Source organism: Pecten maximus, chromosome 1 (assembly GCF_902652985.1).
Source record: "Pecten maximus chromosome 1, xPecMax1.1, whole genome shotgun sequence".
Classification (NCBI taxonomy): Eukaryota; Metazoa; Mollusca; class Bivalvia; order Pectinida; family Pectinidae; genus Pecten; species Pecten maximus.
In genome coordinates this window covers 35074140-35089971 of record NC_047015.1, presented here as the reverse complement: position 1 = coordinate 35089971, position 15832 = coordinate 35074140, and the positions used below count along the sequence as shown (strand labels likewise).

General features: G+C 32.6%; 1 protein-coding gene across 5 annotated transcripts in view; it reads right to left on the bottom strand.

The window, feature by feature from the left end:
• Positions 1-443: 443 nt before the first annotated feature.
• LOC117331724 (unconventional myosin-XV-like) overlaps positions 444-15832 on the bottom strand; it is a 134551-nt gene continuing 119162 nt past the window's right edge. For all 5 annotated transcript variants that reach the window (XM_033890615.1, XM_033890598.1, XM_033890581.1 and 2 more), the window contains 15 exons: positions 13703-13755; positions 12457-12529; positions 12103-12179; positions 11833-11915; positions 11386-11611; positions 10939-11019; positions 7829-7919; positions 7422-7588; positions 7111-7179; positions 6760-6824; positions 5983-6122; positions 5643-5692; positions 5375-5461; positions 5008-5142; positions 444-4846 (listed from right to left, as the gene is read on the bottom strand). In XM_033890615.1, coding sequence (XP_033746506.1) covers positions 4748-4846; positions 5008-5142; positions 5375-5461; positions 5643-5692; positions 5983-6122; positions 6760-6824; positions 7111-7179; positions 7422-7588; positions 7829-7919; positions 10939-11019; positions 11386-11611; positions 11833-11915; positions 12103-12179; positions 12457-12529; positions 13703-13755 — 1496 coding nt within the window. In that variant the 3' untranslated portion in view covers positions 444-4747. The remainder of the gene's footprint in view (positions 4847-5007; positions 5143-5374; positions 5462-5642; positions 5693-5982; positions 6123-6759; positions 6825-7110; positions 7180-7421; positions 7589-7828; positions 7920-10938; positions 11020-11385; positions 11612-11832; positions 11916-12102; positions 12180-12456; positions 12530-13702; positions 13756-15832) is intronic.

Genomic DNA, 15832 nt, shown 5'->3' with positions numbered 1-15832 from the left:
GGATATTACTGAAGGGATCTCCTATTTCTCGGATATTACTAAGGGATCTGTTACTCTCAGATATTACTGAAGGGATCTGCTATTTCTCAGGGTTCTGCTGCTACTTGTGCATACTGCGTTTGATTAAGATCAGAAACGAAACCAGGATGGTTTTTTAAAAGCAATACTTTAAGTCTATCAGAGAAAGTACTGATCCAACCTTCACATCTTCTCTAGTGTATACTTAACTTTTCTAGTCTATATGTGATCAACATTATCTCCAGGAATATGAAGCAATGAACATGCTACTTAATTATTCATTTACCATTGGTACAGCTGCCGATACAAGATATACATGTACAGCAAATAGCAACAAGGAACTTATGCAGAACCAAAGAATAGTGGGCACCAAGATCAGACAATCAGTTATTGGCCAAGTTTATATAAAACAAAACAAAACTTAATTATTTTGATTACTTAAAATGTTTATTGCTCATGAAAATATAAAAATATAGAAGGTTAATTGACATACTAATTGTAGCATATAAACCCCACTGTATATAATTTACAACAGACGCTATATCATGATTGCACATATATAATTTGTCATAAACACATAGCTTTATAATCTATCAACCTTCAAATTTTCATAATGTAATTTGAGCTCTTATACAAGAGAAGGGATTTTCATGAATATATTTCATGAAATATATCTGCTTACTTTTCAAATTGTTTAAGATATAAATAAAAGGAAAATTTTTTCTGTGATCATTTTTATGCAAATTATATATAAATGAATTCAGCATATTTTTTCCATTTTTTTTTCAGAACACGAAAAAATATTGGTCTACCATACTGGTGAGAACATAGAAAACTAATTTCTTTGATGATAGAAATTAAACTTTTGATATACACCCATGACTACAGTCTATTAGTTTATGTGGACAATACTGTAGATAATAATGTACACATTTTTGAATGGGAACGTGCTACCTTAGATTTTAGATTGACATTATGAGTTAACTCCCTTCTAAAACTGAAATAACTTTTAACTTGAATTAATTCAAACTATCCAATTACCATGAATACAACGTATTTTACAGTGTCTTGACTTAACCTAGCATAAAGAGTTCGCTTTTCTTCATTGGCAACTTTAGCTTTGCCATAACTCTGTGTGAAACTGTGAAGAATGTTTGACTGCTACAATGTATAAAAATGTGTTTGATTAAGAAATTAAAAAAAGAAGCTTGTCTGTTTAATTTGCACCGAATATCTTACATTCCCTGGAACAATCTAATTTTTTGTCTTTTAAAAAATATCCAGTGAGTTTTGGACTAGAAACATTTGAGACATGAAATAATATTCTTCAACCATATCCAATAATTCTACTAATTCTAATGTAAAATAATTTCTATTGTTTGGTGTAATTCCGATTATAACCACTCCTACTTGTATTTGTCTGGAAGCATTAAAAGTGAAGAAAGAACAATGGATAAGTGTGGCTCGAAATGAAAACTATACAAATCTTTGATTTATGGAAGAATATATGTAAACTACCATGTAGTGTATTGTAAAGTAAAAATCATAAATATTTTGATTTGCATAAGTACAGTATATTTATAAAGCATCTGTATTGAATTAAAACAGTGGCGGTACTGGTCATCTGTTCTATCTAATACAGTCAATAAGAAGCCTTCACATCATGATTTAAATGACATTCTATACTTCACTGATTCCTTTCTATCTCATTGAAAAAAATCATCTTTCAAACATTAGCACTTATCTTATGATGCAAGATAAGTGAAAAATTCGAATATGCAAATTGCAAGAAATGTGAGAAATTTGAATATGCAAATAATTTACCGTAAATTGTTTCAGTGTCTTCCCAACATTTCTCTGGGTTTAAAAAATCTCAACTTTTTTTTTACTCCTGTGTCACAAATATTGAGACAATATGAAACAAATTAATTTTGTGGACCCTCCTCATTTTGATTAATTTATTCCTATACCTGACAAAAACATAATTTGATCACTGAATATTTTATTAATCATGTAATATTCATGTCATTGAATGTGAACATTTATTTATACTTGGACACAACTGACAAACTAAAATCACAAAGACAATTTTGTTTATGATTTCAGTCACTCTGTACAAATGTTCATTTGGCAGCTTAAGTTTTTCAAACTTTGTCAGTGAGATTAAAATTACAAATACGTCAACAAATATTGCGAAAAGAAAGGAAACAAACCAGATGACCAATGAGACCCTCGGCTTCGTGTCCCAATGAATACCACATTGCCATGTGTATACACTTGGCAATTATGAATAACAGAAGGCCTATGTACTTTTGTCAATATACCTGTAGATTTCATTCCACATATCTTATTTCCAGATCACCATTTCAGATCTCTAAAACAAAAATTTTACCAACACATACATCCATGAAAATTATTTGTAGACATTTTTTGCAAATGATATCAGATCCTTGGATTTGAAATTGTTTCCATAGCAACTTTCATCTAGCATTGACTTATTTAGCAACAAGGGTCACACAGCAAGTTACATCAGCTATATATATGCTAATTAGCTTTGTCAGCAGGTAAGGTAAAGGTCAAATGTCAAACAAACTTTTTTAACAGAACAAGCTTAACTGACCTTGCCAAGTACACACTGAATACAACTTGGTATATAAACATGACGGATTAATATGTTTGATATTTATTAATGTATTATTTATGTAAATTAACATTCTTCATTCAAACTTGCCTGCAGAACATGTATGCCTTTGCCTCTTCATGTTAAATGTCTATACAGATACAGCATGGGAAATTAAACATTTCTATAATCATATGTGATAAATATATATATATATCTTGATTTCTCCAAATGTTTCAAATGAATGACTTATGAGGACTCCACTTTGGAAAATGAATGATGAAAGATATAAAGATACTTCAATTTATAATTGTGTCTCAGTAAATTTTCACAAGAAATTTATCTTCACAATGAAATACATATTTCACTTCACAAACTCTCCTCACAAGAGAACTTAAGAATCTCGTAGAGTACAGTCATTAAAACCTCCATCAGTACAAACTGAAACCCTGTCTAAAACGACCCTGTCTAAATTGAACCTGGTAATATTTCAGTGTTGGGTTCTATTACTTGCATATATGGATTCCCAAGAATAAATATCTTGTTGTTGTTGTTTGACTTGGGATTTAGCCAGGTTGTTCTAAATATGTGCAGACTAAATCAGCTTATGATGAACATGCTTTTTTTTTTTTATTTTGTCAACAAAGTTTGAATAGAAGTGATAATCAATATACAAGAGAAACTGACAAAGGGAGGTAACCTAATTATCTCCCCTTACCAGTGACGGCCATAACGTGTAGTGTTAGTCATGTGATCATATTAACTGAACAATAACAATAGATATACATTAATCCTTATAGAATTTCATTTAAATATGTAGTATATAACAGTATTACAGTATTACCTCGATTCAGGTCAAATACAGGCTTTCTCAACATAACCAAATCAGTGTTTTTATGAAGGAAACTTGTCATTGCCTCTCCTCTGTGTGTATCTTATCTCAATAAAAACTTGAAGTGAATTAATGTTCTTGTTAAAGTCATATTTCTTGTGATAATGGGACAGCATTGGTTCACTAAAAGCAGTTGTGTCCTTTCCAGAAGTCTGTTTTTATTTTTTCCCTTAATGAATACAACTAACATTTTTCTCAGTGTTATGCAAATAGGCAAAATATAAATGTAATCATTAACAATGATAAATGTCTACGTAGAATTCTGTACAGAGTTACAGAACCAATATTTCCTGTATAAGGGGAAAACAAAAATTCTGTAACCATAGCAACAAACAACAATGGAATGTTATATATATCACAATAGCCTCTGATAAACACAAATATATATATATATATATATATAGAATTATATTTATAAGCATTATATGCATAAATCTGATTACAAACGAATTGGTAACATACAGTAGATATCTGTTACATAAATGTACAGGATTTTTGAGTTCTCTATAAACAAATGAAATGACTCACAAACCCCCGATATAAGTATCACATATATTATGTATAAGTTACTGTGATTCCAACACACACCAGATATGTTCTACTAAACACACCGAGGCTCAGTATGTGTACTTTCACTTTAGGAATGGTTTATATAGCACATATGGTGCTGCTACTCTTATAGGATTTGGCGTGAACATTTCATCTATCCATATAATATTTATTAGCACATGACCGTTCTTGTTTGCGGTCTATAAAACACAGCCATATCAAAGTCTATATTTTACCACACAATCATAATGTTTCCATTTATTTTCCCAGTAAAACTAGTTAATAATATACAAATTTTTTTTGGTTAAGAACTCTTAACATTATAAATCTATCATTCCTTTGGCAGTTTTTGAAGGTTGACATCCTTGTGTTATGGCCTGAAATCTTGACTTCACCATCAAAGGCCTTGGAAATAATAATAATGTCTACAGAGACCTTCACACTGCTTTCATATGTCTCCTGAAAACAAACTCCCACCAGCAGGCCAATCCACATCTTATCTGCCATCATGACTTTCACAAACACAAGGGTTGAAGTTTTGTATTCAATATAACACCTGCAGCCATGTTGATTTCTATAATGATGTCATATCTCACACTAAGGAATGTCACGAGCTGGCTCCTTTATAACATTCTATAAAGTCAGGCAATGTGGCATACTCGATCTTCTCACATCCTGTGTGCTATGCTATTTCTATCAGCGGGTCGTTTCCGATGACGATTTATTACTTGCATATATTGTCCAATAAGGCTAGAAATGTCGGATCCCTGTAAAAAAAAAAGAAGAAAAAAAGTCAATTTTTGCTGTGACGTTTTAGTTTTGCTTTTTTGATTAAGACCAAAAACTCAATGAAGAGTCAGATTTTAACAATCATCATTTATAAAAACCAAGACAATGTTTTTTGAACCATGCATGTCCTGAAACTTACCTGATCTGTTTCAATGCGAACTATTTTCTGCACCATGAGATTGCCGAGTTTCATATCAAGGTAGTTCTGATTACTGTCGCTCCTGTAGCGCCGCGTTGACATCACTTCACTAAACTGGTACTGGATTATCGTCTCCTAGGAAACACAACCAAAAATATGAACAATGTATGTAGTCACAGGTCAGGTCAGATTTAATGGTGATGGGGTTATGTGTCGGAGGAAGTACCAAGGTTTACATATCAAAGATCCACCTTTCCAGAAGGTTGCGGCGTAGGTATTAGTTCAGGTGATCAAGGTCTATATTGTTTGTTTGATGGAAAAATAATTATAGAATATTTTACTTTATATTAATAGGCCTAATACTTACATGAGTTGCCTCACTGAGGAAGTGGATGCCATTTTTGTTGACAGCCAAAATGGTGTCTCCTCTGATGACTGGCTGTGTGGGGGCATTCTGTAAACATATGTTGTTTATATCATCATGAAGGTCAGGAATCACATGATTTGATATCTCAAAAAGTACAAAATTCAATTTCATGAAAGTCAATTATATTAAAACTCAGCTACAAGAGCAAATCTATCTAGACCATGTTTAATTTTATAAAACTGTACATGTTTATCTTCCTTGTTCTTACCTTGACCATGAAGAATATAGATCCGAACAGAGGCCACCTCGAAAGAATAGCTGTAATATAGAAATGTGGGTGTAATTAGCTATGACAGTAAAATAAATACAAACAAACCTCTGGTGTTTTTTTCTCTATTTTTCCTTATTTCTAGGGTAGATTTTGTGAAAAAGAGAGATTCACAAATTTTAGATAACAATTCAAATTTTGAAAAAAAATGTTTAAAAGGTATGCAGTATAATCATGCATTGAGAAGTATATTTGTACATATTTAATGAAAATGATTGAAACCATGATGAAAACCACATGACTGCAGAATTATCAAAAATGATAACTACTAAAGACTTACAAACAAATTTAGCTTTGCAATTAAGAGGTCCAAGACGGTTGGCAGCATTCATTTCGTGGTGTATTCTGTTAACCCATTGTTGTGGCTGAAAGTCCGACAACTTGTTCATTGTCTTAGGCAGAAGGTAGGCCAGGTCCTTACTGAAAATGTAACACAGTGTTAGTCTGGGTAACTATCTGGTAATGACTCATGTCTGGTAATAAGCCCACCCATGTTTACAACCCTGGGTAACTATCTGGTAATGACTTCCTGTTGATTGTGACCACCTGTCTATATTGACAACCTGTTGATAGCGACCACTTGTTTATATTGACAAACTGTTAAAAGCGATCACATGTGTATATTGACCACCTGTTGATAGTAACCACTATCTATATTTACTTCCTGTTGATAGTAACCACCTGTCTATATTAACCACCTATTGATAATAACCACCTGTCTATATTAACCACCTATTGATAATAACCACCTATTGATAATAACCACCTGTCTATATTGACTAACTGTTGATAATAACCACCTGTCTATATTAACCACCTATTGATAATAACCACCTGTCGATACTGATTGCCTGTCATTGTGACTACTCATTTTAATTGATCACCTTCCTATAGTGACCACTTGTCCAATGTGAACAGTAATTTAACCAAAGGATGTGTACAGGGTCTGTCAAATGACTTTTCTGTTTTTCAAACATCCACTAAATTTGAAATATCCTCGATCCAGTGACCATCACTCATTGCTTAAATAGTTCAACAAAGTATTTTTCTGACTTACATGGTTGGTGTGCCCACTCTGTCAAAAGCCTTAAACAGGAGAGCACCAAGCGAGGGGAGGTCGTCCTGTAAAATGAAATTAGTTAGTAACTGGTCATATGACTACCTATCACTAGAATCTGTCTCATCGGCTATAGTCTGTGTTCTGTTGGCATTACAAAACAAAATGTAGATATTATATAATCAATTGTTAAAAAGTCATTTTAATGCTGTATGAAAGTTTGGCCCTGAACCTGGTAACATATGCTTTCTAATTTATATGTTTGATCCTTTTTCCTTTTTGAAATAAAATTTGTTGAAATTGTTAAAAATTCCAATATATATGTTATATTTAAATGTCCAAGTCACTTACCTCCTCTTGTCTGGACAGACGGCCACTCTGTAACGTTATCATGAGTCCCTCTAGGTAGTCAGGCAGACACTGTCAACACAAGTTATTTTACTGTTCAGTTTTAGAAGATAAAGGACAACTTTCAAAATTCTTGATTTAATCTTCTTTTTTTTTCAAAAACAATATGGTATTAACCTTTTAAAATACTTTTTTGTTTTCAATTTAAATTTGTTTTTATCTCTTTCATTTGGTCAGGAAAAGTGATGGATTTGGGTTTCCAAAAATCTACCACAAACCCCAACAATTGCCCTGTACAATCATAATGTGGTTACCTGGAAGAACATTAATTCATTGTATATAATGTTGTCCGTGTCCCGGAATGGGAAGAACCAAACAGTCCGTTGGAACACCAGTTGGTAGTCCTTGTTTCCACGGATAAACTCTGAAGTCACGTCCAGGATGTATTCCTCCGACTTAAGTCGGCTGTAGTGATCATCATCTGTAAAGGTCAAGGTTACAGGTTCAAGGTCAAGGTTACCGGTTTACAGCAGCAATGAGAGCTATAACAAACTCACAAGTACAATGAGAGTGAGTAAAACTCACTTAGCTGATGTGAGGCTGTACTTATTAGAAGCTTTAAGGAATGATATTATGTAATTGTGTACTTCCTACTTCAGCTAACATGTTCAACTAGTGTAGAGTTTGAAAATAACCTTGCTTGATTCAGACATAAACTTACTAGTTCTCAGGAACAAAGTATATTCTTCCATTTCCACTGGATCAAAAATGTCGAGTCGATTACAAATCTCCTCAATGGCATCCTTTACAACCTGAATAAAAAAATAGGTGTTAATCAATTTATATGTAGAATAAACCTTTTAATAAGTTTATCTGTGCATAGAATGTACTTGTTATTGAGTTTATCTGTACATAGAATATACCGGTTAATTAGTTTATCTGTACATAGAATACACCTGTTAATGAGTTTATCTGTACATAGAATAAACCTGTTAATGAGTTTATCTGTACATAGGTAGCACACCACAGTAAGACAGCCTGGCCATGGGCAATTTTTTTGTTAAGCAAATAACTCCTGTATTATGATATGTATAAAAAATGAAAAAATAAATGTACACTATAATTGGTATATCCAGTATGAAGTAGTACATACAGGCTTCACATTTATCAAAACAAAAATCAATAAATTGGTTCCGGATTTTAAATATCCGGATTTTCCGAACGTGTGTTTACACAGGAAATTAAGTTTGGCCTACAGCGCAAAATGGAAGCCCACAGAAAAGGTAAGATAGCGTAAAAACTTAATTTACAACATATGTCCAAACAAGATTAATTCTGTCTTTGGGATAGAGATATTTAATTTTAAATAGGTTTCAGAAAAAAAATTGTGTAGAGAATTGTGCCATTTTGGGTCAAATATCATAATATTTTGCAATTTTTGAGAATTTTTTAAGCTGTTACCATGGTATTCACAGCTCTAAAAATCACAGAAAATATCAGTTTACTTATCCTTCAGAGCTCTATTAAAATTGCAAATGTTGTACAGATTTCAAATATATATACTTTATTAGAGGTTATATGTAAGGTTAACTGGCAATGTTTACATATCTAAAGCATGTGCCATATTTTTCAGAATTTGGCATTTTTACTGTACACTGCTACCTTATAAGGGCTGAAAAATGTTATTTTTTGGAAATTGTGCTTAATTATGCTTGATTAAGCTTCATTTTAGTTCATTATTGCTCAAAAATGCATAAAAACAATTTAAAACTTGTTTATTATCAGGCTTGTCATATTAGAGGAATCAAGGGAGGTAACTCGCATATTTACCCATTTTAAGGGTGGGTTAATTAAGCATAATGTTAATGAGTCAGTGTAAATTGAAAAGATATTCTATGTTTTATAACAAACCCAAAATAACTTATTGGGTATCTAACAAACCATATAGACTGAATTCTGGTTTGTTTTACCTGATTTATTACCCCGTATCCATGGAAACTATTACAGTAAGTGTTATTTTTTGAAATATTTGGTGAAACCATTATTTTCAATTTATTTATACATTGGTAAGCATGTAATTTCAATTGATGGAGTGTACGGTTGATACAATATTGTCAATTATTGTCACTTCCTTCGGTAAAGCAGAAAAAATAGCATTTTCTGCATAAAATGGGATCAGCGGACACTTTCATATGATCATTGGTACATATCTGAATTACCGGGGTGGAAACAGATGACTGTGATGTCATAGGCATGACATTTTGAAATCTTGGATGTCATGTCATGATTTATCAGTTAGAATATTGCATGTGTTGCTAATTATAAGCTGAGGTTTGGAAAGGAATTTGGTTATTTATTATGACACCATTGAGTATTTATGACGTCATAGATACCATCTGATGACGTCATAGTTACTGATGACGTCATGGTAACTATGACGTCATATTACAAGGCTAAATTTGATAGTTGTACAGTATTTTTTGCTTGATTACATGCACAGAGACTCAAAGTACCACATTCAACTCAAAACACAACTTTATTCAAGAGATATACAGAATTATGGGAGTTTTCATCTTTAAAATTACCTCCCCTTATTACTGGATTGGGAGAAAAAGTTGTCAAAATACACCTCTCAGGGAAATCAGCAATACTCGGTGACTATTAAAGATACACAGTAACCCGATATGTCATTTTGTTCGTCGGAACATATTCTAGACATTCATGGGCTTTTTAGTAAAATTAGAATTAACAAAAGTGATGTATAAGGTAGCACACCACAGTAAGACAGCCTGGCCATGGGCAATTTTTTTGTTAAGCAAATAACTCCTGTATTATGATATGTATAAAAAATGAAAAAATAAATGTACACTATAATTGGTATATCCAGTATGAAGTAGTACATACAGGCTTCACATTTATCAAAACAAAAATCAATAAATTGGTTCCGGATTTTAAATATCCGGATTTTCCGAACGTGTGTTTACACAGGAAATTTAGTTTGGCCTACAGCGCAAAATGGAAGCCCACAGAAAAGGTAAGATAGCGTAAAAACTTAATTTACAACATATGTCCAAACAAGATTAATTCTGTCTTTGGGATAGAGATATTTAATTTTAAATAGGTTTCAGAAAAAAAATTGTGTAGAGAATTGTGCCATTTTGGGTCAAATATCATAATATTTTGCAATTTTTGAGAATTTTTTAAGCTGTTACCATGGTATTCACAGCTCTAAAAATCACAGAAAATATCAGTTTACTTATCCTTCAGAGCTCTATTAAAATTGCAAATGTTGTACAGATTTCAAATATATATACTTTATTAGAGGTTATATGTAAGGTTAACTGGCAATGTTTACATATCTAAAGCATGTGCCATATTTTTCAGAATTTGGCATTTTTACTGTACACTGCTACCATAGAATACACCTGTTAATTAGTTTATCTGTACATAGAATACACCTGTTAATGAGTTTATCTGTACATAGAATACACCTGTTAATTAGTTTATCTGTACATAGAATACACCTGTTAATGAGTTTATCTGTACATAGAATACACCTGTTAATTAGTTTATCTGTACATAGAATACACCTGTTAATTAGTTTATCTGTACAGACATTCACCTGTATTTTATTTAGCTTGGCAAACTGCTGACCATCTATCTCAATATAAATCTATCTATAAATGTTTAATCAACAAACGTTATAATTGAACCTCAATCACATGTGGAGGTGATCGTGGGCGGCGGAGAATTTGTTTGATGGTTACTGGACATATGAGGCTATAATGATTACTGAGAAAACATAAGGAACAACATTGTACATTAACTTACGAGAGATGGTCGAACTTGGAGCATACCCTCACGCTCAGAACCGCTGTAGATAAACGAGTACCTCTTCGACACCCGTCCATCCTGTAAATGACAAATACATTAAAATATATCAAATCATGGTCAAGGTTAGATTCAAGGTGAAGGCCATCAAGATTATGAACATTGGTCAAAGTACCTTATTAAATTCAAATATCACCTGTACTGATGAGTTATGTAACACAGATATTGATTCCATTGTTGTATGGCATCATTTCAAAACCAAACAATATCTAAATCCCCGAGACATACTTCACTTCTTCTGTCACCTGACTAATACGTTTACCTCCAACCTTAATACTGTTCTTTTCCTTGACTTATAATCACAAAACTCCTCATCAAAATAAAAACATTTATTGTTGCAAATGTTGGCAATTTAACCATTTTTGGTTGTTTTTTCTTTCAAATTACCGCTAAGGCTGAAATCTCTGCCTTCAGTGGAACATTCTTTCGTCCTCCATATTTGAAGGTCTTTCTAAGATTCTGCAGACATATTGATGCAGCTCCACTGAATGTTCTAGAAGAATCTGATGCCGTTGTTTCCAGATATTTGAACAAATATGGTCTTAAGCTTTCTGAGCAGTCACAATAACAGGCAATGATTGAAAACAACCTCCAACCCATTATGCAGCTTTTCCTGAAATGGTAATAAAAACAAATTACACAAATATAAACCCAAAGGTTACCTGTATGGTACCTATGGTTACCAGTGGTAACTAAAGGTATAGGAATGTAAAGCATGGTAACCACAATGTACCTATACATATATGTGTATAATAAGTGTAATTATACCACTTGTTCCCCTCTGCATCAGTCAGGGTTTAGGTGACGAGAATGATTTGTCCTACTGATACTTACGGCTTCATACTTCTGTTACTCGTCGTCTGCTTACAAAGCTGGCAGTAGATTTCATCCCTCATCTCCGGATGTTTGTGACACGACTGTAACAGGAACATTTTAATATCAGCAATTTGTATCATTTTTAATAAATTTCCTTGTAAAGAAAATGAAATAATTCTTCATATCATATCATTTTTCATGTTTCTTGATAAGAATCATTCTATAATTCAATCTCAGACAGGTGATTGAAATTCTGTTGTGTTAGCAATAATTCAGAGAGTTACCTACCCTGAGAACTTTGAGAACGCAGTCATACTCTGATTGGTTGGAGCCCATAGGATAATCTCCCATAAACTTCATCACACCTGTGAAATCAAACGAAGTATAACAGTTAAAACATTGCAGGTAACAGTCAAACAATAGAGGAAAATGTCAAGGTCAAAGGTAGAGCAGAGAAGTAAACTGTGAAATGTCATCTTTTGATGTTGACACTGAAAAGAAGGGAGAACACCTCTTAAGAAAACATTGACCACTAAGATTTGAGCATTTGCTTTAAAGAAAGAAAACGAAAATCTAATCATATTGAGGTAATGCTACATTTTCCGATAATTCCTAATATTTTCCATCCTTATAAACACTTACAGAGGAAACACTCCAAAGCTAGCTTATTGAACTCCGCTGTCTGTAACTTCAGGAGTGATGATTGAATGGGTGACTGGAACAAAAATATAAACAAACTTAAAACAACAGTTTTATGATTTGATTATTTAAGAAATCATCTAAAATAAAATTAGAAATTAATTAGACCTTGGTAAAACTAGGATATGGAGTTCTTGGAAATGTTGAATAAATCAAAAATCAATTTTGAATGCACCTTGTTATGACTTTTGTGAAATTTTCATACATGCAAAATGATCAAAGAAATTAACAAAAATGTAATTTTATACTGAATTTTGAATTTTTAACAGCTTTATTTCAAACACACATAGATCCCGATAAAACACCTATTTGTAAGTGCCTATACTTCATCAAAATGGCATGAACATCATGAACAATTGTAAACCATGGGGAAAAAGAATAAATTTACATGAAAAAAAAAGTCTTGATTTGTTTTACTGATTTCTATCATTCTGCCTCTCATCTTTTTGAGATTCCCTTTTAAATTTTTTTCTTACATATGTTGGTGTTTGTCAACACTTAAGAAATACTGTGCAGTTTTTAAGAAACAAAGTGTAGACACCAATTTTGAAATAATAAATTTCCAAACAACTTCAATCTTAAATAACTGTTTGAACGCGAGCACTACAAATGGATGCCTAATACACCATATTCGGTGATTTGATTTGTTCGTTTGATACTTAATGTATTATTATACCTAGTAATAATTGTCCTAAAAAAGTAAAGTCCAAAATGGGTAAGAAATAATAATTAAAAAAAATCATAACCAATATTTAAATTGATATTGCACCAAACATGTCCAAATTTCAAAAAGTAGAAATTGTTTTCCAAAATTAAATCCACATTGTCCTTATTAGAACCCACATAAACATCCATCCAAAAATATGGACAATAACAGGATCTGACTGAGCTGTAGACCACCGAGGAAACTTTTAACTGGATGGACTCAGACGCTACACAATAATGAGCCCATCAAACTTCAACAGGTACCCCTGGTATATAAAAACATAGTGTGGTAAAAAGGAGAAAAAAAAGTCTTCTTGAATATAGTTTAAAGAAAAACCATTGTGTTTTTCCTAACCCTGGTCCACTGTGTAACGTGGTTTGAAATGGACAGAACAAAACAAAAGTATAGCCTTTATTTTATTTTAGACAATTACGTTTTATCAATTTATTGTTAGTTTATTGTTTTACAGTGTTTCTCACTCACCCGTGTCCACTTGACCATATCAGCTTGCTCCTTCCATGACCATTCACCGGAACCTGTAACATCAGATCTCAGTTATCGGCCAAGTGTACAAACATGAAGAATCTCCCTAGCGAGATCAATTTTAATGATCGTGTTAAAATTGTTCAAAAAGGGAATTCCTTATAGGGCGTTGAAACCACAATATAGATATTTGTTATTGTGCTCTATGTATTGTTTTAGTATGCTGGGTATTATCTATATCAGAAATCCTTAAAGAGGCTTGCCCGCAGAGAGATCAGAAAAAATGGCTAATAGAAAAAGATTTTTTACACATGACAGATTGTTGGAATTGTTGAGTTTTTCATTTTATTTTCCTTATAAAAAGCTGAAAAGTGATATTAAAACCTCATTTTTAAATATTTTTTATTTAATCGCAACCCGCAATAAGTCTAATTTGATTGACACATCAAAGAAACAAGCACGTGCACAGTGCCGCACAGTGATAACTTCAAAGGCAGCAGCGATTTACAAAGAAGATTTGCCGTTATATTCCATACATTTCCCTCTCAGGTTGAGTTTTAAAACGTCTTTTAAATACATATTCTGTAATTGTTTTCAAGAAATAAAGTTGGAAAGCCTCTAATTTTGTCACATAGAAACGTGTACTGAAGTTTATTTAGTGATCGGAGATGTGCCGTTTACCGGTCCGTCTGCGGGTAAGCCTCTTTAAGTAACTATATTTAGCATCTATTTTTTATTTATTCAAACACAATAAAATTATCTGGAGAAATTTTACAATCACAAGAAAACAATATGGGCTGATCTAAAATATCTAAATTTGGACCTATAAAATGGGTCCTTTTTTTTAAACTTTTTTTTTTCTTTAAATTTCTTCAATAATGGAGCAATTTATAATCATTATCTTGCATGGTATTTCTACATCACAGAATATCTCATGCCATTTGTTAGCAACCAATCTATTTTGTCTAAAACCATCAATTTATGTTATCATCTGCCAGAACAGGATGTAAGAAACTAAAAGTAAAATCCACCCAAATACCATAATGACATGTTATTTATCTTAAAATCAGAATAAGTATAACACCGTAATCTAAGAGTTTTATGGTAACTATTAACGACATGGCGCTCATTAAATCTGTTCTATGTACGACACAAAGAAAAGATAACCAGATGTACCAGGGTTAAGTGGTATATGTATTAGTACAACACCAAAGCAAGCAAATGTTAGTACAACCACAACACAACAGTGATATTTACATCAAATCTAGGCTTGTTCAGGACAAAATTAAATATTATGGAAAAAGTATTTAAAACTGAATTCCTGAAAATCAGAAATACTGACAAGTTATAATGCCTATATTTCTTTATATCTAGACAATATAGGTTTAGACTGAACTAAACACTACTTCTTGTTTCTGGAAAGGCATTTTTAGTCAAAATTTAATTTAAAATGCTTCTTTAAATATTTTCTGTCTTAGTATGAATGGAATTGTTTTATTTTTAACAATTGTTTTAAAACAAATTTCCTTTCCAATGAAAACATACCATATTTATCTCAATTGTCTCGACTTTTTCATGAGTCTGTGAGTGTTCCAAGTCATATTTACTTTTGAATATTTTATGTTGTGAGATACTACCCTCCATCAAATGTGAAGGTCACTGTAAGTAAGTGGTGTGAGATACTACCCTCCATCAAATGTGAAGGTCACTGTAAGTATGTGGTGTGAGATACTACCCTCCATCAAATGTGAAGGTCACTGTAAGTAAGTGGTGTGAGATACTACCCTCCATCAAATGTGAAGGTCACTGTAAGTATGTGGTGTGAGATACTACCCTCCATCAAATGTGAAGGTCACTGTAAGTATGTGGAACTTCAGAGTGCATAGGTCCATTAATATATCAGTGGGCAGGGCCAATTGTAAGGAACTGTTAGTGGGCGGAGCCAAGTGTTTGGACCTTTAATGGGCGGAGCCAAGTGTTTGGGAACGTTAGTGGGCGGAGCCAAGTGTTTGGGAACGTTAGTGGGTGGAGCCAAGTGTTTGGACCTTTAGTTAGTGGATGGAGCCAAATGTTTGGGGCCAGAGCTTATTGCAATGTTAGTCTAGTTGTATAATTGGGAGAATATAAGTA